At 47.2% G+C, this 24036-nt stretch overlaps 1 protein-coding gene across 3 annotated transcripts in view; it reads left to right on the top strand.

The window, feature by feature from the left end:
* The window catches only part of PTPRT (protein tyrosine phosphatase receptor type T), a 918862-nt gene extending 897719 nt beyond the window's left edge, over window positions 1-21143 (top strand). For 2 of the 3 annotated variants that reach the window (XM_040981457.1, XM_040981458.1), the window contains 6 exons: window positions 576-749; window positions 3157-3288; window positions 16052-16177; window positions 16900-17063; window positions 20017-20152; window positions 21009-21062. In XM_040981457.1, the coding sequence (XP_040837391.1) occupies window positions 576-749; window positions 3157-3288; window positions 16052-16177; window positions 16900-17063; window positions 20017-20152; window positions 21009-21062 (786 nt within the window). Of the gene's footprint in view, window positions 1-575; window positions 750-3156; window positions 3289-16051; window positions 16178-16899; window positions 17064-20016; window positions 20153-21008 lie in introns of all 3 variants that reach the window. The other variant, XM_040981459.1, reaches the window with a different exon arrangement.
* Window positions 21144-24036: the final 2893 nt, after the last annotated feature.

A 24036-nucleotide genomic window follows, 5' to 3' on the forward strand; every position in this document is an offset into this window, starting at 1 on the left:
AGGCCACCTTGGTGCCCAGAGGGTCAGAATTGTGGCAAGTTGGGGTAAAGAGTTCTGTGAGTCACTCACTGGGTAAAGAAAAGCCAGTATCCAACCCTTCATTCCAAGATCTCTCCCATAATGGACAACAGGAACTGAAAACCATGGTTTGTTTCAAGTTCATGGCCAAAAGAACACTGAGTCTATGGTTCAGTGGCATGTTATCCCAGCCAGACCAGTACTTCAACACTCCTGTAAGCAAAGAGGTGTTACTGGTTTAGAGCAGAGACAGAATGCTTAATGGATGGTGGAAATGGGGTCCATTGTACCCTACATCTAGTCAACTGCCCAGACTTTCTAGAGTCTGCCCCTAAAAGTTCCCTCCTCCATCCTGGGCAGTTCCTCTAAGAATCCTTTCTTAAGGAGAATGCTGGTAAATCATTTTTGTCATACTGCAACACTTCAGGGGATGCTCAGCACTCAGAGTTTTCCTACTTGTACCCCCAGCACTCCCCCAAGCTGACACAGTCTTTAATGCCACCTCTGCTCAGGCTATGCTACCCAAGCAGTACCCAATGTATCTTTGTGTCCCACAGACCCTCAACATTGTAACACCCCGTGTCCGACCTGAGGATTGTAGCATCGGACTCCTGCCCCGGAACCACGATAAGAATCGCAGCATGGATGTGCTGCCTCTGGACCGCTGCCTGCCCTTCCTCATTTCAGTGGATGGAGAATCCAGCAACTACATCAACGCGGCCCTGATGGATGTAAGCAGAAAGTCCCTGGCTGGCACCCCAGGCAGAGTTTCTTCCAGCAGAGGGGGTGGCTACACACCAGGACCCTGACTCCCCCAGCTTCTAACATGTTGGTCCCAAGAATCTTTGATCCCCTCAGGGCACTGGTCCAAATCTAGATAACAAGCTGTGCTCTTGGCTCCTTTGCTCCCATAATGAGCCTGGAAGCAACAAACCAAAAGCTTAAAGGGGTTCCCATAGCAGCACAGTAAGGCTATAGGTCTGTCCAGCATCCCTACCTCCAGCCTGCAGTTCAGTACCGGAAGAAGGCTATTCCAGATTTTGATCTAAGCCCTGAAAACTCAAAGGCCTGTCTCTGCACTTCAGGGGTCTGTCCCTGTCCTCCCTGCAAACCCAGATTCTATATGGAGAATCAGGAAGTCTTGCCTTGGTCCTGTGAAATAGCTGCAGGTGTGAAAAAGAACTTAGCAATTACCTTACAGTCCCCCAAGTTCATCCTGTGCACATGTGGGCATGCTGTGGTATGATGGGGAGTACACCCATACACCCACTTCCTCCCAGCTTTGCCCTCTCCTTGTCCTAACACCCTCTCACTTCCTTCTCCATCCAAGCAAGGATCAAACCAGTCCCTGGCCTCTGCTTTGGTGAGATGCTGCCTGGAGTCCGATGGCTTCTGCCAGCTCCGATGCTGACTGTAGTCTCTCTGTCCACAGGGCATTTCTCCTGTGAGTCATCACTGGGGCCCGTGCCTTTCTTATATTAGAAAAAAAGTCCTTATCTGTATTCCAGCTCAGTCTGTGCATTATCTGGTAACCATAGCAGCTTTGCTTCGAGCAGAAAAATATGAAGTCCTCTGGGTTAATTTTTAATGTTTCCCCTGGTAAAGGATGATGTTATCCATGAAATGGATTGCTGGCTGATCCCTGAAACCCGGCAGGAGCACGGATCACGAACATATTTCCAGATAAGGCTTTGTCAGGCATGCTGGCCTAATAGAGCATTTATCATAGAGACAGAGGAAAAGGGAAAGAAAAGGAGCATTCGCCGAGTGTTGGCCATGTTGGGCCCTGGGCTTGTACCATCTCACTATTATTATCCCCATTTTCTGGATGATGTATTGAGAATCAGGGCATTTCCATCACCTTTTCAAAGTCAACGAGCTCAGAAAGGGTGAAGCCAGTAATATGAGCTCCAAGCATTTTGATTCTTACGGCCTAGTCTTTTCCTTGACTGGGAATGGCTTAAAGATCTACTGTCTACAACTAGAGAGCTTGGCTTTTCTGAAACTAATGGGCCTGCCCTCCCATGTCCCTCTTCTGACCCTTCCACTGGCCAGATGGGACCTTCCAGGGCACACAAAACATCCACTGTCACAAGACATTGTCCTGTTGTCCAGGTCCACACCCTCCTCTCCCGACTTCCTTTTGCTCCCACTATACACAGCTGCTACTCCCACAGCAACCATCTCCCAATGAAATGTGTTGAGAACATGGGCTATGGAGAAGTTCTCTCATCGTTCCAACACCTTCCTACAGGGAGCTGTCCAAGATGGGAGCTTCCATACCTGCACAGCCCATTTTTCCCTACCTATAACACAGGACTGAAGTGATTCCAAAGATCATAACCTGTCAGGTACATTTCTGTCCTACCGGCTGGCTTACTGTGTGGCTCCTGTTTGCTGTTCTTCCCACAGGCAAATCTCATGCAAAGCTTCTCTTTGCATGATTCCTAATTTCCAAATAAGAAAGCAAGCTTTAGAGACTTCTAGTAACTTACCTGCTGTAACAGCTACTATCTCCCCTCAGAAGGCACTCTGTGCAAATGGTGTTTGAATGAATGGAGGTGTGAGTGGCCACACAAGTGCAAGTGGCAAAGACGGCTTTGAATACCAGGCTCCCCTCACTCCAATATCTCAGTGCCTCCCTCTGATGCATTTTCTCCAGAACACAGTGCCCACTTTGCCCCAGACCAGCTCAGTACTCACTCCAGCCTCAGTATCCTGAGGTGAGAGTCCTGCAGTGTAAGAGCCTCCAGAGGTTGACTGGAGTCCTCACGCAGCATTGTGAAGAATCCCTTCTATCCACAAGGTGTCTTGGCCAGCAGGACAGATCTGTCTCTAGAATCTTTCATTTTGTATATTATAATGATTATTTGCTGAGCACCAAGACATAAATAATTGATTTGGATGATCCATGACTGACACTTCCATAATGAAATGTCTTCGTTTCGGGGAAAATATGTTCATTATGAGAAGGTCCCCTTTGCTGCCGAGAGCTAACAGAATGGACAGGTGCTTTGTGAAACTTGGCAGACTGGGGGGGGGGGGCGGGCTTCTGACAGCAATCTGGGCCTCCTCCTCTTCATCAGGGTGTCACTGACAGATGTGTATTCCATGAAGTCTCTGTCATTTCTTTGTCAGAGCCACAAGCAGCCTGCTGCCTTCGTGGTCACCCAGCACCCTCTACCCAACACCGTGGCAGACTTCTGGAGGCTGGTGTTCGACTACAACTGCTCCTCTGTGGTGATGCTGAATGAGATGGACACTGCCCAGGTAGGAGGCAGCTCCTGGCTGCCCTAAGTGGGCAAGATAGGTTCGGGGAGCCATGCTTTAGAATTGGAGGGAAGTGCCATGGTAGGCCCTCCCTGGCCTTGCAGGAGGCTGACATACTTGTGCTGCCCGCAAAGGGCAAGAGTGTCCTACTGCACCCTGCGCCTTGCGAGCGACAGCAGGGACTCCCACCTCGGGGAGCTGCGCAGCTCCCCAGGACCAGTCTCTGTCCCATTCCCCAGGCACTCGTTCGGGCTTGGCGCATATCCCGCAGAGCAAGCAGAACCCCTAGACGGGCTCCCCACCACACACTGCATATCTGTAGTCCTGAAGAACACCCTGACGCCCGGCCCCACCTACGCACCCTGAGCACTCTGCATTTCACCCTATACAGACAGCTTGGGACTTGAAACCTGCAGATTGAGTGCTCACCTCTCCACCAAGTCCCACCTTCCTCACCACTGAGTCTTCTGTCTGCCATGGTTTCATGCCTTGCCCCACCCCCAAGCCTGGTGCTGCCAGCTCCAAGTATCATGAACCCACAGCATGAATAGGGACTATGAAAAAAAAATGTCCTTTCATTGCCTGGAAGAAAACTCAAGGTAACTCAACACACTTCCATATTAGTTCTGGCCTTGTGATAAAATTTTTTAAAATGAATCTGAACCATAGACTCAGCCCTCCAGAGCTCACAGTCCAGCTCTAGAAAGATGAGCAACTTGTCCCCACCTCATGTGGCAGCGCTGTAATAGAGGTCAATGACAAAGTGCGGTGTTGGCCGGGAACACGGCGGAATTAATTCTGCCCAGAGGGTGAAAGATAACTTCAACAAGAAGGTGACTTTGGCCTTGAAGGAAGAAGGCAGAAATTTGGGAGTCTGAGGAATGAATGAACTGGGAAAAGGCTCTCCAGGTAGAGGGAAAGGCCGGGGCAAAGGCGCACTGGGTGAAGGTGAGCAGCTTCAGTTCCAGTGAAGACGGGGCTTGGAGGCATGTCCAGAGGAGAGGAACATAGGAAATCTAGAAAATACAACTGGGCCAAACTGCCAGGCGGAGGGGCTTGGGCCTTGAACTGCATGGATTTGTGAGGCAGAATTCCTCTAGACACAGAAAGGCTTTCACTGCAAGGTATGATGCAGGGATGAGCCGAGCCGCTTGTGCAGAAGCAGGCAAGGCTCAGGGTCCCATCCAGACTGTCCCCTTATTCTCTTGGTGTTCTAGAGGGAGGAGGTCCCTCTGGGTCCCTAAGAGCAGTCAGAAAATACTGCACAGGGAGGAGAGATTGTGGGTGTTACAGTGCAGTTCCCCAGCCCTTCAAGATGTTCTTTTTATTATCATTATTTGAAATGCAGACACTTAACCGAGACAGGAGCGATCTTCCATCTGCTCATCCATTCCCCAAATACCTACAGTGGTCATAGCTTTGATTTGTATCATCTTCTTAGCTTGCAGGAGCACCACATGGGCCCGCACAGTTTCTTTTTATTTTGTCTAACTATTTAAAAGACAAGCAGGCAGAGTGCACCGAGCCTCCACCCACAGTACCAGTATCTCATAGACACGCTGGAGCATGTCCTTTATCACACTTTCCAAGAAACTGTGTCGAGAACACTTCCAATTCATCTCCCTGCTTAAGACCTGCGAAAATAGGAAAAGATGACTCGGGTCCTCGGGCCCCTGCACCCACATGGGAGACCAAGAGGGTGCTCCTGGCTTCGGATTGGCTTAACTCCAGCCAGTGCAGATGTTTGGGCAATGAACCAGCTGATGGAAGATCTCACTCTCCTTCTACAAATAAAACAGAAAATCTTAAAAAAAAAAAAAAAAAAAAACCACAGGCTTTCCAATCTACTAATTTACTCCCTAAATACCTGTTACAGCCAGGAGCCTGGAGACTCAGGTATGTGATGGCTCATCCACTAGACCCATCATCTGCTGCCAACCAGGATGCGTGTTAGTAGGAAGCTAGAATAGGAAGCAGAGCTGGCTGTCACAGCCAAGCACTCTGGTACAGGATGCAGGCATCCCACGTGATTTCCTAATCTCTACATCAAATACCTACCCCAAGTTCCTTTGAGAAAGCCAGACCAAGGGCCAGCGCAATGGTGCAGTGGTTAAGTTCCTCACCTTGCAGGCCCGGGATCCCATATGGGCATCGGTTCTAATCCCAGCAGCCCCGCTTCCCATCCAGCTCTCTGCCTGTGGCCCGGGAAAACAGTCAAGGACGGCCCAAAGCTTTGGGACCCTGCACCCGTGTGGGAGACCCGGAAGAGGCTCCTGGCTTTGGATTGGCACCGGCCGTTGCGCTCACTTGGGGAGTGAATCATCGGACGGAAGATCTTCCTCTCTGTCTCTCCTCTCTGTATATCCGCCTTTCCAATAAAAATAATAAAAATAAATCTTAAAAAAAGAAAAAGCCAGACCTAGACACTCACGAACAGAAAAGTTAGAGGACAAACTTGGGACCAGGACATTGGGGAGAGGAATGTTGCAAGCATGTAGAAACCAAAGAGCAAGAGCTGAGCTGAGGAAGCAGCCAGGATGTAAAAGAATTCAAATGGGATATGAAACCATTTCCCCAGCTGAAGTCCACAAAATTTATGGAGCAATTGTAAATGGAAAGTACACAGTTGCTCGAGATGGCAGGGTGCCTCGTCTGGGTGACAAGGTGCTTGTGGATACTCCTAGAAAATAGAGGAGAGGTAGGAGGCAATTGAAGGTGCCTGGGGGTATACCATGACAAATAGGGAAAGTGGGGTTGGGGGAAGATGAAGAAGCATCTTAGTAGGAAATGAAACTGAGTACAAGTTGGGATGTGCTTGGGGGACAGGTAGGAAAGACTCCCATTATTCATTCAAACTGTGTTTATGGAGTGTCTGCTCTGGCTGCTTGCTGAAAGCTAGTCTCGGTGCTCAAAATGCATCAATGAACAACACAGAGTCAAGTAGGAAATTCATCCCTCATGCACATTCCATTCTAACATGGGGACAGAATAAACACTCTGATGCACTCAATTGTGCACTAGAAGATGACAAATGTATGGGAAAAGTCAAGTTACGGCAGCATAGTGACCAACACAAGGCTGGACAGGGGGCACAGGATGCGTTCGCAGCAGGGTGGCCAAAGCAAGCCCTATGGAAGAAAACTTGAACACAGACAAGAAGAGGTGTGTCCCAGACAGAAGGAAAACCTTCTCCAGCCAGGCCAGTGTGGGGAGAGTCACAGAGGGTGAAGTCAGAGTTAAACAAGCGCCAAGTCTTGGAAGTCATGGAACAAACTTCGTGTTCTACATTGCCAGTAACAGATATTGACAGATGTTAAGCAGAAGTTTGACACAATAACACAGTATTGAGAAAAGCATACATCTATCTGCTGTACGGGGTAAGGAGGGCTTGTGGAAAGAGGCAGGGTTGTCACTGAGAGTGGAGGTAGAACAGAGAGGAAGCCACTGCCGTTATCCAGGAGGTGATAGTAACTTGAACCTCAGCGGCTGCAAAGGGTCCCTCCTCAAGGTTGAGACAACAACCTGTCATGACAGAAAGAATAAGGAATCGGGGATGCTGCTGCTGCAGCTTGATTCCAATTGATGCGAAGTGGGAAACCGAGGCTACTATAAAAAACAATTCCCATCCAACATAGAGCTCTACAGAGTTCCTTAAAGAGTTTTAAAATCAGAAACGTGACCACCCTATTTACCTGCAAAAGTAACACAGTGGGCTCAGATTCATGATGCTAGCCGTGAATCAGAGACCATGAAAGCCTCTTTGCCCTTTTCCCCCTCCACAATTCTACTTTTTAAAGCTGGAGCTCAGGTACACAGGAGGTGTTTCAAAGAACCTTACTTGAAGACATATCAAAAGCAAGAGTTAAGGTCATTGGCAATAGATTCCCTTTTCAGAGTGGGTCCTGGATAAGTGAGGGCTCTTGGAGCCCCAGATGTTAGTCCAGCCTTTGAGATCCATTCTGTAACTGCAGAAGCATCAGGCTCCAATGTGCCCCGAGGTTGGCTGCCATATGCAGCTGGCACGAATCCCCTCAAGTCGACAGATAAATAGAGCACTTATTGATATAAATATCATCACCACAGCAGCTGGGTGCCTTACGAAAATAAACAATGACACAGCGTGAACATCAGAAAAGCTGCCCTTGGCACCTGGAGGGGCAGTTCTTTGAAGTGACATCAGCCCTTGTCTGCCAGCATGCTCACGCCAGAGCAGTCCAGCACAGGGACAGGTCTGCCATCGGACCTGGGCCTTGCTAGATTGCCCTCAAGAGACCAGTGCCACCTCCCACGGCTGGACTGCAGGGCTCATGCTGGAAGCTGTGCAGAGCTCTCTGAACTGCAGCCAGACAAGGACAAAGAGAGGATGCGAGTTCTCAGCTTCATTTTCTTGCACTGCTGGCCAAATGTGCTTCTGCTCAGCATCCTATCCTGCTTCGTTCAATCAACCATCCCCAGCCACAAGTGTCCTTCCACTCTCCACGGTCGCTGCTATTCAAAGATAATTATGATCAATGGGGGCTCCAAATGAAGATTTTCCAACCCTCTGCACTCAACCTTAGAGATTTTTCCAACTCTTTAGGGTTCCAAAACCCTGTTGTCAGATTAGCGAGGCCAAAATAATCCTACAACACAACATCCAGCAAGTAGCAACACAATTTCCCAGACTCATCAGAAAGTAGCTTTTCAACTGTGTCCAACAGCACTGGGTATAGGCCCAGTGGATATACCAGTGTTCACATGGAGGAAACAGCAGAAAACGACTGTCCTTGTGGTTCTGCGACACTCACCATGTTTTTCAGAACATGTTTCACCATGTTTTTAGAACAATGGCCCTCCAAGTATATGTACAACCTAACCTGAACCTGTTATTTCCCAATAGAAAAACACACATACTTTCAGATATGTTGAGGTTAAAGATCATAGGATATAAATTATCTTGGGCTATCCACATAGGTCTACTAAGAGTCCTCAGAAAAAGGAAGCAGGTAGATCCTAGATTACAGTGTGAACAATACAGTAGAAATTGGAGAGATGCAGGCACAGTGTACAGAATACAGGCTGCCTCTAGAAGGTGGACTTGGCAAGGAATGAATTGTCTCTTTAGAGGATCCAGAAAGGAAGGGACTTCTGTCCATGTCTTAATCTTAACCTTTGCTTTGCATTTCAGAAGTTTGACCTCCAGAACTTCAAGATGACAAATCTTTGGTTGTTTTATGTTACCAAGTTTGTGGTCAGAATTGTTCTGGCAGCCATGGACATGAATACTAATTTCTGAAACCAGAAATTTAGACCCAAGATAATAAGCATCACAGCCAGGGAAGAGTGTGAGACCGAAGTGACAGGAAAAGAATCAGCATTCAGTGTTGGAATGGAAAGTGGTTTGACTTGGAAAAACCCATGCTTTATCCAGTGCCAAAATTGGAGCCCTGAGGGAGCAAGAGGTGGAGAGCCGAGGAGGAAATCCAGGTTGACTCCACCTGCATAGGCATCCTGCTGGCTTAGAGGGAGGCCCTTCCAAGACCAAGGAGCCTCGTTCATTCATTTATCAGCATGCAAATATATTATGAACCTACAAGTTGGCAGGCATTCCTGAAGGGGACATAGTCCAAAAGAGGCACAAGAATCTCCCCATTCCCATGAAGAAATCACTCTGTTTAAGTAAACTACTCCTTCTCTTTAAGTCTGTCTTTAACAGCAAGCAGGATGAAACCATCTGTAGTGGAATCATCTCCACCAGACCTTTGTATGACAGGAAGAAGCTGGTCACACAGCAGAAGAGGCAGAAGAGACAGTGTCCAGGGACGGGTCCTATTGCCCTCAAGCCACAGAAGAATCCAGCAACTGATGACCACCCCAGGCCTCCCTTGGTGGCCTTACATAGGTGCTGGTGTACCTGCTTCCCTTGACCGCAGAGCTGGCTTGCTAAATTGACCTGTATGGATGGTGCCCCACATCTCTTCTTATGTTCCTGGTAACTAGTTCTAGGAAGCGCCCTCTGCCTTGCTTAAGCCCTTTACAATCCAGGTATCCTGCAAACCCTTTCAGTATTTCCAACATCTTCCTTCTTGGAGTCACTAGTGAGAAAGCTGTTAATTCCCAAACTCTATTGACTGATGAACGAAGAATTAATTTTCTTGCATGTTTTCATGCACCTAACCATTCCCAGTGAACTTCTGATCTCCAGGTCATACCCACAACGGACACACTGAGAGGCTCTGATTCTAGCTCAAAGTCAGACTCGCTGTCTTTCAGTGTGGGACCACAGCATGATCCGCTCCTTCTCCCTCTCTAACTTCCAAAAGCTTCGGAGAGTCCATGGTGGTTTCCTTGCTAACTTCACAGATCCTATCATGGAGACTACCAAGTTCTTTTTGCAGGTCCAGAAGCAAAGGCCCAAGGAAGCAGTGTCTGAGGCCACACAGCCCACCACTGACAGACAGGATAAAGATGTCTACTTATGTTTAACAACAAAATTTCCAAGTGCCAATGCCTGAAATCACCGATCTGTTGGTATGCGGGCAAAGAGGGTTTCTTCCTCCCTTTGAGACAGACATGAACCCATAGCTTGCCTCCAAGTTCAGTTGCCGAGTTCTGAAGCTCCCACTGTGAAAAAACAGAGCTTAAATAATGTAAAGTCAGGTGGAAAGCTGAGGATGAGTGCCAGAATAATGGGAAGCTTGACATATTCCCATGGAAGTGAAAGCTTCTAGAAGTAAGAGATGCAAGTCCCTCTCCCTTCCGTGCCTGCAGGGTAAATAGCAAGCACCGATATCCCCATTTTTATCTTGGCTTGTGCTAACATGCTGGCAAAACAAACAGAATGCCCAACTCTGTCTCAGCCAGCCTCTAGTCTGACTTTAGTATGTCCTGGTCCTCACTGGAATGATGCAGTAACAGTGGAGTAAGAAGTCTGGCTCAGAGACCTGAGCCCAAGGTTTAGACTGGCCCTTTACTGGCTGTGTTACCCACAGCCAATTTCTTTTCCAAATCTCAAGGTTATCTTCCAATAGGTTTGTATCATCCAGATGTCATCTCAAGTGACTCTGGCTTTAAAAATTTATGTCAAGTGGCTCTGTCACCTTTCCCCCATCCTGTGACAAAGCCCAAGATTTCCGGGAATCACAGGGGGAGTCCTATTCTCACATTAACCTCCCAGTCTCGGCTGATGAGTCTGTGGACAATGTTGGGTTCATATCCCAGCAATGCGCATGACTCGGGCTGAATACAATACCGCCTCAGTCCCGGCCAGCAGCACACCTTTCTCCCTACCCTGCTGCCCAAAATCTTTTCTGCCCACCTTCCTTGTTTCTCTCCTGCCTTCTTGGCCAGGCTGCCTCTTCCCTCCACGTTGTTGCCTCCTTCAGCTGGCTTCCTTTGTGCCTCTTGCTGAAACCTGCCACAAACCTTGTCTCCCACTCCATCGGGTATTTTCCCTGAGTTCCCCGAGCTCCCAGCCTTCTTTGCTAGAAACAAAATCCTGACCAGGCTGCTCTCAAGATCCCCCAGCACGCAGAACTGCCTCACCACTTCATGGGGCTTCTGACGCAGTTAGTTAAGGAGATGTGCAACTGAGCTTTACTGACTGACTGCCCCCTCTCACTCTTTCTGCCCCGTCTTCTCTGCTAGCCCTCACCCCGTATTGTTAGAGCCAATTATAGACGTCTGGCTCTTTTTGAGGATCTGTTTAAAGGAATTTCATAATCACCAATTGAACATTAAAGCCAATTCCAGCAACTCAAAAATACTAATTCACTTCACCTTTAAGTGACCTGAGATTAATTCACAACCTATCTTCAAAAATCACAAGGACCTTGGTAGGTAAAGACCTTCATTTTTTTTAAAAAAAATTATGATTTACATATTTCTTATTTTAATTTTTAAAATTTCTATTATAGAATTCCACAGGCTTTGTGATTTCCTTTACCTCTTCCCCAAATTCCCTCTCCCTCCCCACTGAGTTCCTCTATATTATTACAATAGTATAGTCCTTCATAAGCATCGTAAGTCCATCATTCTGCTGCTTAAGTGTATCCTGACATGCAGGTATGGACAGTAGAGCTCCTCATTTCTGAGACGATGATACTCATTGGCATTTCCCTTATAGCCACGGTGCACTGGCATACACTTTGAAATCCCTTATTCCAGGAACAGGCCTATTCAACTCATCAAGAGCATGTTTATTCCAGCAACTAACAAGCTTTCTGTTTCCATCAGCAAGAAAAAGATGTTTAATGAGGTACGCTACCTCTGCATTTGTTATATTTCACGCATGAACTTGCACTCCCAAAGGACATCTTTTCATGGCCCAAACAGCAACAGTGACCACTAGGTGGAATAATGTGTGGCAGCTGCTTCATGGCCGTCTACACAGACGTCATGACTTTGGCTTGGTTTAACTCATCCTGACAATAAGTAGCAAAGGGATTTCTGCTCTTCTGGAAGATGCATGACCATTCCTAAATCATCAGCAACAACTGGGCTGACTTACCTCCCACACAGTACACACACACACACACGTGGTCATTGCTGCAACGTGCTGGTGCCTGCAGTGAAAAGCAATGCCAGCCTGTATGGACCATTAGAGGAAAAAAGGAGATATGGTAGAGAAAATCACTTGGTCCAGACAGAAGAACTTGGATCTGTTCTTGGAGACAACCAGCTTCAAAAGTTCTTCCCATCTGTGGAAGAAAACGCCAAGGCTACGCTGCATGGAAGTATGCCCGTAAGATCAGCTAGGTTCCCATGGCCTTAGAGAGCTAACCAGGCTTCCCTATTTCCAAGGTCTCAAGAAACCAGCAGATTCTCTTATCTGAGAGTTGTGCAAACTACCAGTGCTCATAAGCCCATTGCCTGGCTCCTCCAGCACTTACATGGCCACTCAGGGAGCTAAACTCAATTCCACACTGGTTTCCATGCACGCTAAACATTTACAGGCTACTGTAATAATTTTATGGAGCATGGTCACATGGCAACTCACATTTTACCCTTCAATAATTCTACTATTCTATGTTCCTCTTACTTTCCGCTTCACTTCCACAGGTCTCTGTCCCTGTGTCCACAAAGTTGCCCATCCTCTTTTTCACTACAAGCTGACTGATCAGGGCTTTTCATAAGAGAAGTCCTTCAGATATTACCGTAAAGTGAAGTTTTTATAAGGTTACTGTGTGAAGAAAGAAAAGCGTTTACTTTATCCATCTTGTTTTCAGTAACCTTCCCTACACTGCCTAATAATTATGGCTTGCAAGTAATAAATACTCAGTAGATACAGATTCCTTTGCTAAGTAGGCAGAAAATTCACAGCCTCAATAATCTAAAACAGATGGGAGAGGCATTCATCTAGAAAGTGACATTTCTGGGATTTGAAACTCAGGGCTCTTCAAGCGGGAACCCTAATGCATTTCCCTACCTTTTGCTTTGCAACATATTGGAGTCAAAATAGTGCTGTCCACTCAGGTACAACTTCATCACTTGGATACCAGGAATGTCTTGAGCTAAAGCACAGAAAGACATTTCCTGAGAGTCCTTTATGAACTGCAGAGGGTCACTGAGAACAGAACCTTGGCTCTCCCTCACAGTTCTTTCGTTTCCCACGGCTAGGTTTCGTGCAGTGTCACAGGCGATGGGAAAACCCTAATAGTCCTTGGCAACCCAAACACCACATCTGCTCACACATCACATGGCTGAATGTCACCCACATTTCTGCCAATGTGGTTACACATATCAGGGCACCCAAGTGAAAGGATGACTCCGATGCAGGATTAGAAGGGCCTAGCAACCTTCCCCAGCCTTTGGGCATTATGGGACAATGACCTGGAAAAGCAAATGCAGACCAATGTCCCAAATATGGGAGTCTTGTCTGAGACATAGAACTTATTAGCTTAATTAAAAGAGACAAATCCTGCCACATTTTTCCAGATGGAAAATATTGGGTAGCGGGGTTGGGGCAACAGGCTTTCCCTAATGCCTTAGATCTGTGTACCTCATGTCAGGATCACAGCCAACCTCTGGGAAACCTAAATCCAATATAGATGATAAAGATAATTTTCTTAAATGGGCAGTTCTGATTAATTCTGATTTCTCTGGCCAGCCATGGTCTTATCTGTACCCGTCCTTCATTACTGTGAAGGTTGCAAGCCAGAAGAGCCAATGGCAAAGAGAAATGAAGTTCAATTTGCGGATTTGTCACTACTGCACAGCCCAGCAGCAGGATGACTGTCCAGCCATGGAGGATGCTGTGATCAGCCCCATTCCTCTACACATACACACCTCTGTGCTCAATATGCTCGATTAATCCCTGATGGGGAGACTGGGAAAGCAAAGCACCATTGCATTAGGAAACTTACCCTTGCATGTCTTTGCTATTTAAGAGAAGAATTCTTCAAATTTATATATGGACAGTCCCTGACTTATCATGGTTTTGCTTAAACAACTTAACTCTGTGATGGGCTGAAAATGATAGGCTTTCAGTAGAAATCATACTTTAATTTTAAATTTTGCTTCCCTGGCCTAACCATTATCTGTATGAGCCTGGATTATGCATTCATGGTGGAAAACAGCCAAGAGTCTATAGGTTGTTGAGTTAGTATGTTCACAGGGCAGCTGCATTAAATGTATTGTATTTTCCATTTACAATGAGTTTATGGAATACCAAGGAGCACCTGTATATTAGCATTGGATTTCAGTGAATGCTTATTTCATGCCTGCTACTAAGGGCTTTATTTACCTGAATTAGCTCCTTTATCCCGAGAGCAACTATACAAACTTTTTCTATAAAGAATCAAAAACAGGCCCAGCATGATGGTGTAGTGGTTAAAGTCCTTGCCTTGCATGCCCGGGATCCCATATGGATGCTGGTTCTAATCCCGGCAGCCCTGCTTCCCATCCAGCTTCCTGCTTGTGGCCTGGGAAAGCAGTTGAGGACGGCCCAAGGCCTTGGGACCCTGCACCCACGTGAGAGACTTGGAGGAAGTTCCTGGCTCCTGGCTTTGGATTGGCATAGCACCAGCCGTTGCGCTCACTTGGGGAGTGAATCATCGAACAGAAGACCTTTCCTCTATGTCTCTCCTCCTCTCTGTATATCTGACTTTGCAATAAAAAAAAAAATCTCTAAAAAAAAAAGAGAACCAAAAGCAAAATGGTTGTGTAGGCATCTGCTGTCCTCTCTCCACTCACCAAGGCCATCCTGACCACACAAATGATTGTTACTGTGTCTCAGTACAACTTTGCTTACAAAAGCAGGTGCTGGTTAGTATTGACCTTTGGAACGTGTGCGCCTACCACTGCTATACATGGAGCGATGTTACCCTCACCTAGAATTTGGGGATTTCATAGAGAGGAAAAGACTAAATAAAAGATGTGTTTGCATGACTTCAAGGCAGAATTGGCCATTTCCATCAAGAAAGGGAACAGTCTTTCCATGAAAACCCTGCCTCTGAAAGGTCCAGGAGGAAGCTGCCAACCTTTCAGTCCCATCGGTTATCTGTCAGTCTGACTCATTGCATGCAAGCTGTGTGGAGATGCAGGGCATACCTCACCGATCAGAGGCTCAATCTCGAGCTGTTCCGGAGGCTCTAGGGGATGTTGGCTGTGTCCTCTCAGCAACTGTGTGGAGGTGTTTTTAACACAAGGCCTCTGCCCGAGTTAGAGTAGTCCCAGGCAAGTCTGAAGCCCCAAAGTTAACTCTCCTCCACTGTCTTAATTGCACAGCTCAGGAGATGACTGCCCAGCCATTCAGTACCATAATCAACCCCACTCTCCTACACACACACACACACACACACACACTCACTCACTCTCTCCTTGCTCAAAATGTTCTGTTTACCCCAAATGGAGAGGCTGGGATCTCGCCAGGGTTCCTCTGTATCCCCACTGGGAATTTGGAATCTGAGGAACATGCCTTCCCCTGTACAGCGTCACTCTTTAAGAAGGGTCAGAAACTTAAAGAACAATCTATTTAAACTTGGCTATGCCCCTATACATACATTGGGCCCAAAATACCCTGGGGGAGCTTTCCCATGCTTGGAAGATTTCTTCTCACTGGAAACCTACATATCACCTCCCAAACTTGGCTGTCAAAGAGGAAAAAAACAGAACAGGCCTGTGCCTGAGAACCATGGTCTTAGACAAGGGAGAAATGCCTTTTGCTCTTGATTCTAGGTTTTTGATTCTCAGCTCCAGAAAACTAGGCAGGGCCCAGGCAAGGTTTTTAGATGACTTTATCTTCTGGTAATTATCCGCGCTTTACATATCATAAAATTGAGGCCCAGGCTACACAACTAACAAGCCGCAGACCCTGGGTATTCAAGCCTAGCTAACACCACAGCCCACACACGTTTTTAGCTTTTCCTGATCTGATCGATAACAAACCCTACATGGGTTTTCCTGGAATGGCAGCCAGTCTTCCATGATACAGGTGGTAAAAGAAAACTCAATTGTTCCTGCCGTTCCATCAGTGTCCTCAGTAGTCCCGTCTGCAACACAACTGCATAGATATTTCCTTCATTTTACAGAGAAGGAGAATGAAACCCAGCAAATCTTACCAGTGGTTTGAAATGAGCAAAGAAAATGCTTTCAACACCAGTATTTCTGTGTTCAGAGCCTTGATCCATCAGCAAACAAAACCTCGGTGGCTGCTCCCCTGGTGTACAAGTTGAATCTAATTTCTGTAACATTCTACCTTTGTAATAAGCAAGGCTTCATGATAAATGAGACTGTCTTGCCCCTCTACCCTTGACCCCTCTCATGCCCTCTTTCCCTGTCGCAGCTGTGTATGCAGTACTGGCCCGAGAAGACATCTGGGTGCTACGGACCCATCCAGGTGGAGTTTGTCTCAGCAGACATTGATGAGGACATCATCCACAGAATATTCCGCATCTGTAACATGGCTCGGGTAAGCAGATGGCCGCTGTTGCTTTGCATGCCCCACCTCCCCAAACAGATGGAAACTCCAAGGGGAGGAGCCCACTGAGCCAGCCAAGTCTTGTGCTTTTGCGAGACCCTCTCGGGTCAGTAATGCCTTTGTTGTTCTGGTTCCAGGCTCAGCAGCAACTATATGCACCTAGATGCCAAGACTGACATCTAATCTGCTATCTGCCCATTTCCATGTAGACAAAACGTCCCAGACATTAGTCTTTCCCACTGTGTCACACTGTTACAACATGGGTTGGCACAGACGTTGACTGGATTTTGTAAGCTTTAGGACATGCCATGGAAAACGTTAAGGGGATAAATAATTGGTTGTTTCCATGATGATATTCACGGAATGGAGGAGTACTGGGGACTGATTAAGAATCAAGGAAGTGGTGGCTAGCTGCTTGTCTCCAGCCAGGAACTCAGTCATTCCCCTGAGTGTTCATTCCCTGTGGGAAGGTGAAATGTGTGCAGGCACCTGAGGCTCAGGGAGGGAGACTGGTAGTGAGTTTCCTAAGGAGAGGGTGGTTTTAGGATAGTCATGTTGGGACAATTAGTGTGCACAAGGCATGGGTATAGGTGCGGAGGTTGTCTCTGTCTCCCTTGTTTAGTAGGTCTAACACCACAATGCCAGAACCACGGGGGGATCCAGAAGTCTCAGAGCCCCTCTGAACAGCCCTAACAGCCCCTCTCTGGTCTCAGCCACAGGATGGATATCGCATAGTCCAACACCTCCAGTACATTGGCTGGCCTGCCTACAGGGACACGCCTCCCTCCAAGCGCTCTCTGCTCAAAGTGGTACGACGGCTGGAGAAGTGGCAGGAACAGTATGACGGGAGGGAAGGACGCACTGTGGTCCACTGCCTGTGAGTACTGTGGAGGCTGTTCCACGGCCCTGAGGTGGAGGGTGGGAGTGCATCCTAGCGGTCACTAACCACAAACACGAGTCCCCAGCATACCCAGCTGTGCAACATCAACATACCTTCAAGACCAATGGCAGTGTAGGCAACAGCGTGACATCCTTTAAAGGGATGAGGTTTTCAGCTGCTGCCCTGAACTATTCTTACATGTTAGATCTACACAGCATGGAGGTGATGACACCACCCCCACAGCCAATGGGAAGATGAGTTCCTCTCTCCAATGGGAGGTGTGATTTGTCCTGCTGGTCATGCAGAAGCTCAGGACAAAGTGGTTTCCCTTAGCAGGGCTTCCTGAGCTATTTCCTGAAGAAGCAAAGGAGCGCACTGACTGAGGGAGCTTCATTGACATCAGATGTTTTAAATCAATTGCCTCAATCTATCTGCAAGGTAGATTTTATGATCTTACAATGAGAAAACTAAAAGCAACACAGGGTGAGGGATTGGGTAGCCAGGGAAGGCGCGATGGGTTACATTTACTGGGCTCTAAGCTTGCATGTTCCCGTTAATCCACACTGCCTCTCAGTGAGGCCTCGTCCACTCTGGCAGCCTCCTGGGCTTCTGTTATGGGCTTAGCTGAAACACACATACACAGGGAGCAGGAGGGGACAGATTTGAGGAGCATAGAAACACTTTCAAATGTAGGCTGGAATAAAAAAAATCAGTGGATTGTTTTGTTTTTGTCTTAATCTCTTTCACTGGGCCAAATTAGAGCCTTTACCTTCTGTCTAGGAACGGCCCAATCCAATGGACCCTAATTTTTCAGGCACAGTAAAGGTCAGCCCCATAGTGGTCTGCGGCTGACAGGCTGTACACTATCAAGAACATCTCATGTTTCCTCATCTGTCCGTGAGTGTGTTGAATAAGGTTATCTTTAGACTGTACTACACTTTGGCAGAAATCAGCTAGAATCTGGAAACAATTTATCAACAAGGTCATGGCTCTTAAAATGCAGATTTTGTAGATATCATTAGTTAAAATAGCACGTGTTCCTGAGGCTGCCATGGGAGTATAATGTGACCAGAAAGGAGTCCACAAAGGTATCAGATCCAAAACAAAGCTGCAACCATCACACCCAGGGGAAGGAGGTCTGAGTCACAATCATCTTCCTGGCTTCTTAGAACGTAAAGAAGCTCACCCTGCCCCTTTACACGGCTGTTGAAGGGAATTTGAACCAAGATAATATATCTCACTTTGGGAGCTAGTAGAGGCATGATTAACAGGTCACTGACCTCAGAGCTGAGTCTAAGTCCTCACAACATTAGCTCACCAGCCCCCTACTTTCAAATGGGTAGTTGTATACATGTCAGGAAAGTTACAGAACTGGTTAAGCACACACATGCACACACACACATGCACAAACGCCCATGCCTGTGCATATGCTTGTGAGCCACCACCTGCAACAAAACCCCCTTCCCAGAGGTAAGGATGTCAGGCAGGAGTCCAGCAAGCTACTGGGTGGTATGCCATCATCCTATCATCCAAGCCAAGCTGACTGGGCTCAAGTAGCACCTAATTCCTAATCCTATTTCCTCCACTCCCCACTCCTTCAAATGATCCCACCATTAGCACAAAACCACATCTGTATCCTCAGGTTCTCACTCCTTAGGGCCTACAGATGCCTGCATCTACTTAACCTCTTCAGCTTGGACAAGTACTTTAGAAACGGACTGTTTAAATGCTTTGGTTACTTTTCTTTTTCATGTCTTCCTCATCAAGATAGGTAGCTTGGACCAAGGGAAAGTACAGGTTGTCTTCTTCCAAAAGGTACCTTGGCATCCTCGTTGGTTCCAGACACTGAGATGCAGGCATTAACCGCCAAATGCAGGGAATCTATCTGTACAGGCAACATCTGGTCACTGAGCATCTTGTAGATAAAACATCTGGTAGATTGAGTGCCTTACTTTCCATCCAGATGTTCTTTAGACACAGGTCATTAAATGAAATCACTAGTTGCTCTTGGCAGCATGCCCAGAAACTACAAGTCAGACATATTCCTAAGGGAACTTGTTATAAGGGGTGTTTCCATGAAGTGTCATATGAAGTTATAGAGGGAGGAGGAGTACTAGAAGAATGGCCCTTCTAAGAGCGCTTCAGCCCCTTCCTTAAGATCAGTGACATTCCCCTGGACGTGCAGCTTTGTTTTGGATCTGAGACCTTTGCAGAATTCTTTCTGGTCACATTCTGCTCCCATGGTAGCCTCAGGGACACTTGCCATTTTAAGTAATTACATGTACGCTATGTACATTTCAACAACCCTGACATTCTTGATGTCTGGGTGGCAGATAAATTGCTTCCAGATTCTAGCTACTTCCTGCCAAAGTGTAGTACAGTCTAAAAACATTAACATTCAACACACCCCATAATCTGTCACTTCAGGAGAGAATGTCTCAGTCACCCCTCTCCCTGCCCAGCCCTGGTCCCTAAGCCTGACCTGAATAACCCTCAGTGAACAGAATCTTGCTGTCTTTAATGAAACACTTGCAGAATGCCTGGGAAAATCATCTGGAAACTGCCATCGTCTTCACTGGATGTGTAGGTGGACTCATGATAGCCTTTCAGACAATGCCTCAGGCATACAAAAACATAAATTCATTCTGCCCTGGAGGATTGATCAATGTTCCATGGCTAGTTATAACATTCTTGTAGTGCCAAGGAGTTACCAAGCTACTTGAACTCTCCAAGGTCATCTCCCAGGGGAAGTAAAGCAGGTCAGAGGAGGGATGCAAACATATGGGATGCAAATCCTAACTCATGGCTCAGACTACAGTTTTCAGCACTGGCTTCCCTGGCATAACCCAAAGACTCCCCACTACTTTGAGCAGCTTGAAGATGAGCAGGGACCTGTTGGGGGTGTGGGGCTTCCCCAGGAATGGGGCTCAACTCTTCCCTCTGTGTTTAGAAATGGGGGAGGCCGCAGTGGAACCTTCTGTGCCATCTGCAGCGTGTGTGAGATGATCCAGCAGCAGAACATCATCGACGTGTTCCACATTGTGAAAACATTGCGTAACAACAAATCCAACATGGTTGAGACCCTGGTGAGTGTCCCAAAAGCTGATCTCCAACAAACATCCAGGGGCTCACTGTAGTTCCTTGAGTCGGAAGAAAAATGGCACCTAATCCTAGAAACGCTGAGTAGCTTGGATGCCTATGCTTATGGCCTGTATCCTTTGCCTGTGCTTCATCCAGTATTCTCGCCAACTTCCAATTGCCACCAATTTTTCTTTCCCACAGGGCAATCAATATATTAATCCTGGCACACCTGATGCCTTTCCTTAAGAACGATGCACTAATGCAGGCTTGAAAGGAGGGATTCTAGATTAGGAAAGTATTGAATTATGCTTTTAATTTAGTTCAGACCCATTCTAGTTAATTTATGCTAACTTTGCCAGTATAAAGCCTTGGGCCAGGGGGCTGTGGAGAGCAGGAAGTCAGAGTCTAGGTGGTAAACTCTGATATAGTAGTTGAGAAAGAGCCTACCCAACCAAATTTAAGAGTTTTCAAATCCTTCTCAAATGAAGTCTAAATTGAAGGAGTTCCTCCTCAAGAGTGACGGCCCCGGAACAGTAGCGGTTACCTAGGAGCGTCTTAGAAAAGCAAAATCTTGAGCCTCAGTCCAAGTGTACTGAGTCAAAACCTACATTTCTAAAAGATGTCTCTGGTAGCCCTGTGTGCGTATCACAATTTGAGAAGCACTGGTATTAAAAAAAAAAATGGTAAAAAGAAAGGAAGGAGTTCAACTTAGGCATTCAGGAAAGTTTGGCTACAAGCAGATAGAACTTGGAAGGATGTCCACATATGGATATTTTGAATTGACTGAGTATGGATGTAATACTATTTTTCTTTTGCTTTTCATTTCTCTCTTATCCTCCCTTTCATCTCTTTTCCTCTCAGGAACAGTATAAATTTGTATATGAGGTGGCCCTGGAATATTTAAGCTCCTTCTAGCCTAGTGAGATGGAGAACCTGCTGGAGTTGAGGCTGTTGCGCGCAAGCCCCCTTTTCTGTGAATGGCAGCGACCAGGCTCAGGAGCTCGGAGGCGGCAACCCTGCCCAATCCCATGGAGAAGACTGGTGGTCCCACGTTCTTCAGTGGGCTCTGCACCTTCCGGGTGGTCTCCTGCAGCTACAGGAAATGCTGCTGTGAAAGGCCCAGGCCTTCCATTACATGACCAGCCACAGTTGGGCCCCAACGGATGTCCACCCACAAGCAAGGCCCCAGATTTCTGGTTCCTAAACCTCTTGCTTTTGTTCTTTTCTTGAGTTTGTGAAACTCATGGCAAGCTGACTGTGCAGGTGCTGTGGATGGGAAGCTGACCAGCAACCCCTGCCCTCCTTTCTCCTTAAGAGAAGAGGACACAAGCGTCTGAATCTTCCAGGCTATTGTGAAGAAAGATTGGGGCTCTTGGGGTCAGTGCTCTGCCATGCTCTGCCATCTCCCTCAGAGGCTCCTGGCACTGGACACCTGCCAGTCTAGATCAGCATGACCTCGGGACGCTCCCTAGGCCGTAGTCAGAGGCCGCTCATTCTCACACATAACTTGCATGGGGTTTGGCTCACCACCCTCTAGCTCTGGCCTTCTGTCATTCACTGGCTAGCCATCTCTGCCCACAGCACTCTACTTTAAAGGTTCTCCTTTGTGTGTGTGTCTGTGTGTGGGTAGTGGGAGGGGATGAAATGGGCGGAAACTGTACTGCTTCTCTTTGTCTTTGTATAAAGGGACCACCTTCCTGGTACAAGGCTCTGGCTGGCATATATAATGTAACCTGTTTGTCCTCTTGGTAGGTTGCTTCTTTTGGGAGGAATGAGTAAGATAAGATTTGATTATTTTCTCAAGTGTCTGTGAAAGAAATTTTATTTTGGGGTGTAAAATCTTAGTCATAAACGGGAAAAGTCTGAATGTGTAGCTTGGACTTGCTTTCCTGGAAATGCCCTTAAGCTGTCCCACCCTGGATAGCATGGTCATAGAACAAGGAGAGCTGGGCTCGTCTGAAGATGCTGCCATGTTTCTGGGGCAGACACAGCACTAGCTGTTTTTGCTTTTGTTTTGGTTTATTTTGGCTCTCCAGGTCCAATCTTCAGGCTAGAGAAACCCAGCAACTTTCTTGAAAGAAAAAAACAAGATCGTACACCCAATTCTTCTTTGGTTTTACATAAACCAAGGGGATCAGCCCTGGAGGGTCTGGGGTCCTGCCCAAAGTCCAGCGAGCTAATGGAAAGGGAGCCAACACTGGCTGACTATCCTGCTTGCACCTTCCCTGACATCTCCCATGGGCTCCAGCACCCCCTACAAACAGTCATTAATCTCTGTGCTGATTCCCAACTGAATACGGATACGTTCCTCAGTTCCAAAAAGGCAGGTGATAGCAGGAAAAAAAAAAAAAAAAACTCCCCTGTGCCATTTTCTACATTCTTACTCAGCCAGGCAGTTATTATAGGAAGGAAAAATATAGCCAGTTTTCCTCTGAAAAGAGAACTCCATGAATGGAAATTTAATTCTTTCTGATGCCAGTTCTTCTGGGAAGCCCAGAATTTCAGATATATTTTAGTAATTCATTCCTGGCTCCCCAGGACAAGTCTCATCTAACTTCATCATGAAAACAATTCTCCGATGCCTCCAGCTGGGAGGGACCGGCAGGGGGCAGTCTCTAGGTGGCGCAGTGTCCGACAGTGTACAGGTGGCTGGGATTTAGGCAAGTCCAACTTAGAGGCTGCTCAAGTCCCAGACAGGGCATGAAAGGCACAGAAGCGAATAAGGCACAGTTTTCGTCCTTGTAAGCTCACTGAATATTGGGGAAACTGAAGTGGTGGGGTGAATCTACACTCCAAGGAGACTTCTCTGCCTAAGGTGTTGCAGAGGAATGATATCCACCCAACTGGGCCTCAACAGGTAGGCAAAGAAAGGAGGACACCAGGCAGGAGAGCATGTGCAATAGCAGAGAGGCGTGAGAAGTCGCTGGCAGAGCAGTACAACAAGAGAACACTCCAGCTGGACTTTGGCAGGACAGAGTCAAGGAGACAGGTTCCCTACTGAAGGTGCAGGTGCTTCTTTCTAAGTCACAAGGGCCAGCAAAGCTTTGGAGTGGTGTACTCCACTTAGTGGTGGGGAAGGCCCCCCTCAAGCCAGCGGGGCTGCCTTTTCTTTCATCAGACACTGTGAAACATTTCCGTAAGTGTGCACCTTGTAGTATCACATATATTTGTCTGTCTGCTCATCTATCACTTTGTTGCTGGAACACAACATGCGGTAGATCACAAGGTTTGGCTGCTGCAAGAAACTCAAGGACCCTGCTTTACTACACAACAGGGTCACCAGCCCAGGTCTCCAAGCCCATGAGGGACAGGACATGAAAGGAGCCCAGGAAAGCTGCCGCCATGGGCATGGGCTCTGGAGCTGTCAAAGTCTGGGGACACCAGACTTGATCAAGGAAGGGCCGTCACTTTAGAAGTTCAAAAGGACATGTCTCAAAGCAAAGGCAGGCAAAGGAACCCCACAAATAGCTTGCTCTTCTTTTTGATGGGCTCTTCCCAGGTGTGTCTGAGCAGATCCCCAGGGCCAGTTCCCACTGATCCTGCTGGCTCCGGCCCACTGCTCATGGCCTGCCCAGTCTCATGGCACCTAAAACCATGGCAAATCAACCTGCTGTGTGCTGTTTGATCTGGACTCATCCAAATGGGATGAAAGTAAAGAGAGCTCGCTGTTTAATACAAATCCTGGGATTTGTTCTGCTCAGAAAGGAGTGAAATCACTGGCAGATAAAAATGACAGTGGCTTCTCCCATTTCCAGTGGTAAGATTTTAAACTGTGACTGTATGGATAAAGAAATTTATAGACACTCTGGGTATTTTGGAGTAATAAAATATGGCCCCATAGTAATATCCTTTGCTGGCCCCTCATTTTCTCACAGCTCAACTGTCTTCC

The sequence above is a fragment of the Ochotona curzoniae genome, unplaced genomic scaffold (genome assembly GCF_017591425.1).
Source record: "Ochotona curzoniae isolate NIBS_2020 unplaced genomic scaffold, NIBS_Ocur_1.0 contig_3520, whole genome shotgun sequence".
In the NCBI taxonomy this organism is placed as follows: domain Eukaryota; kingdom Metazoa; phylum Chordata; class Mammalia; order Lagomorpha; family Ochotonidae; genus Ochotona; species Ochotona curzoniae.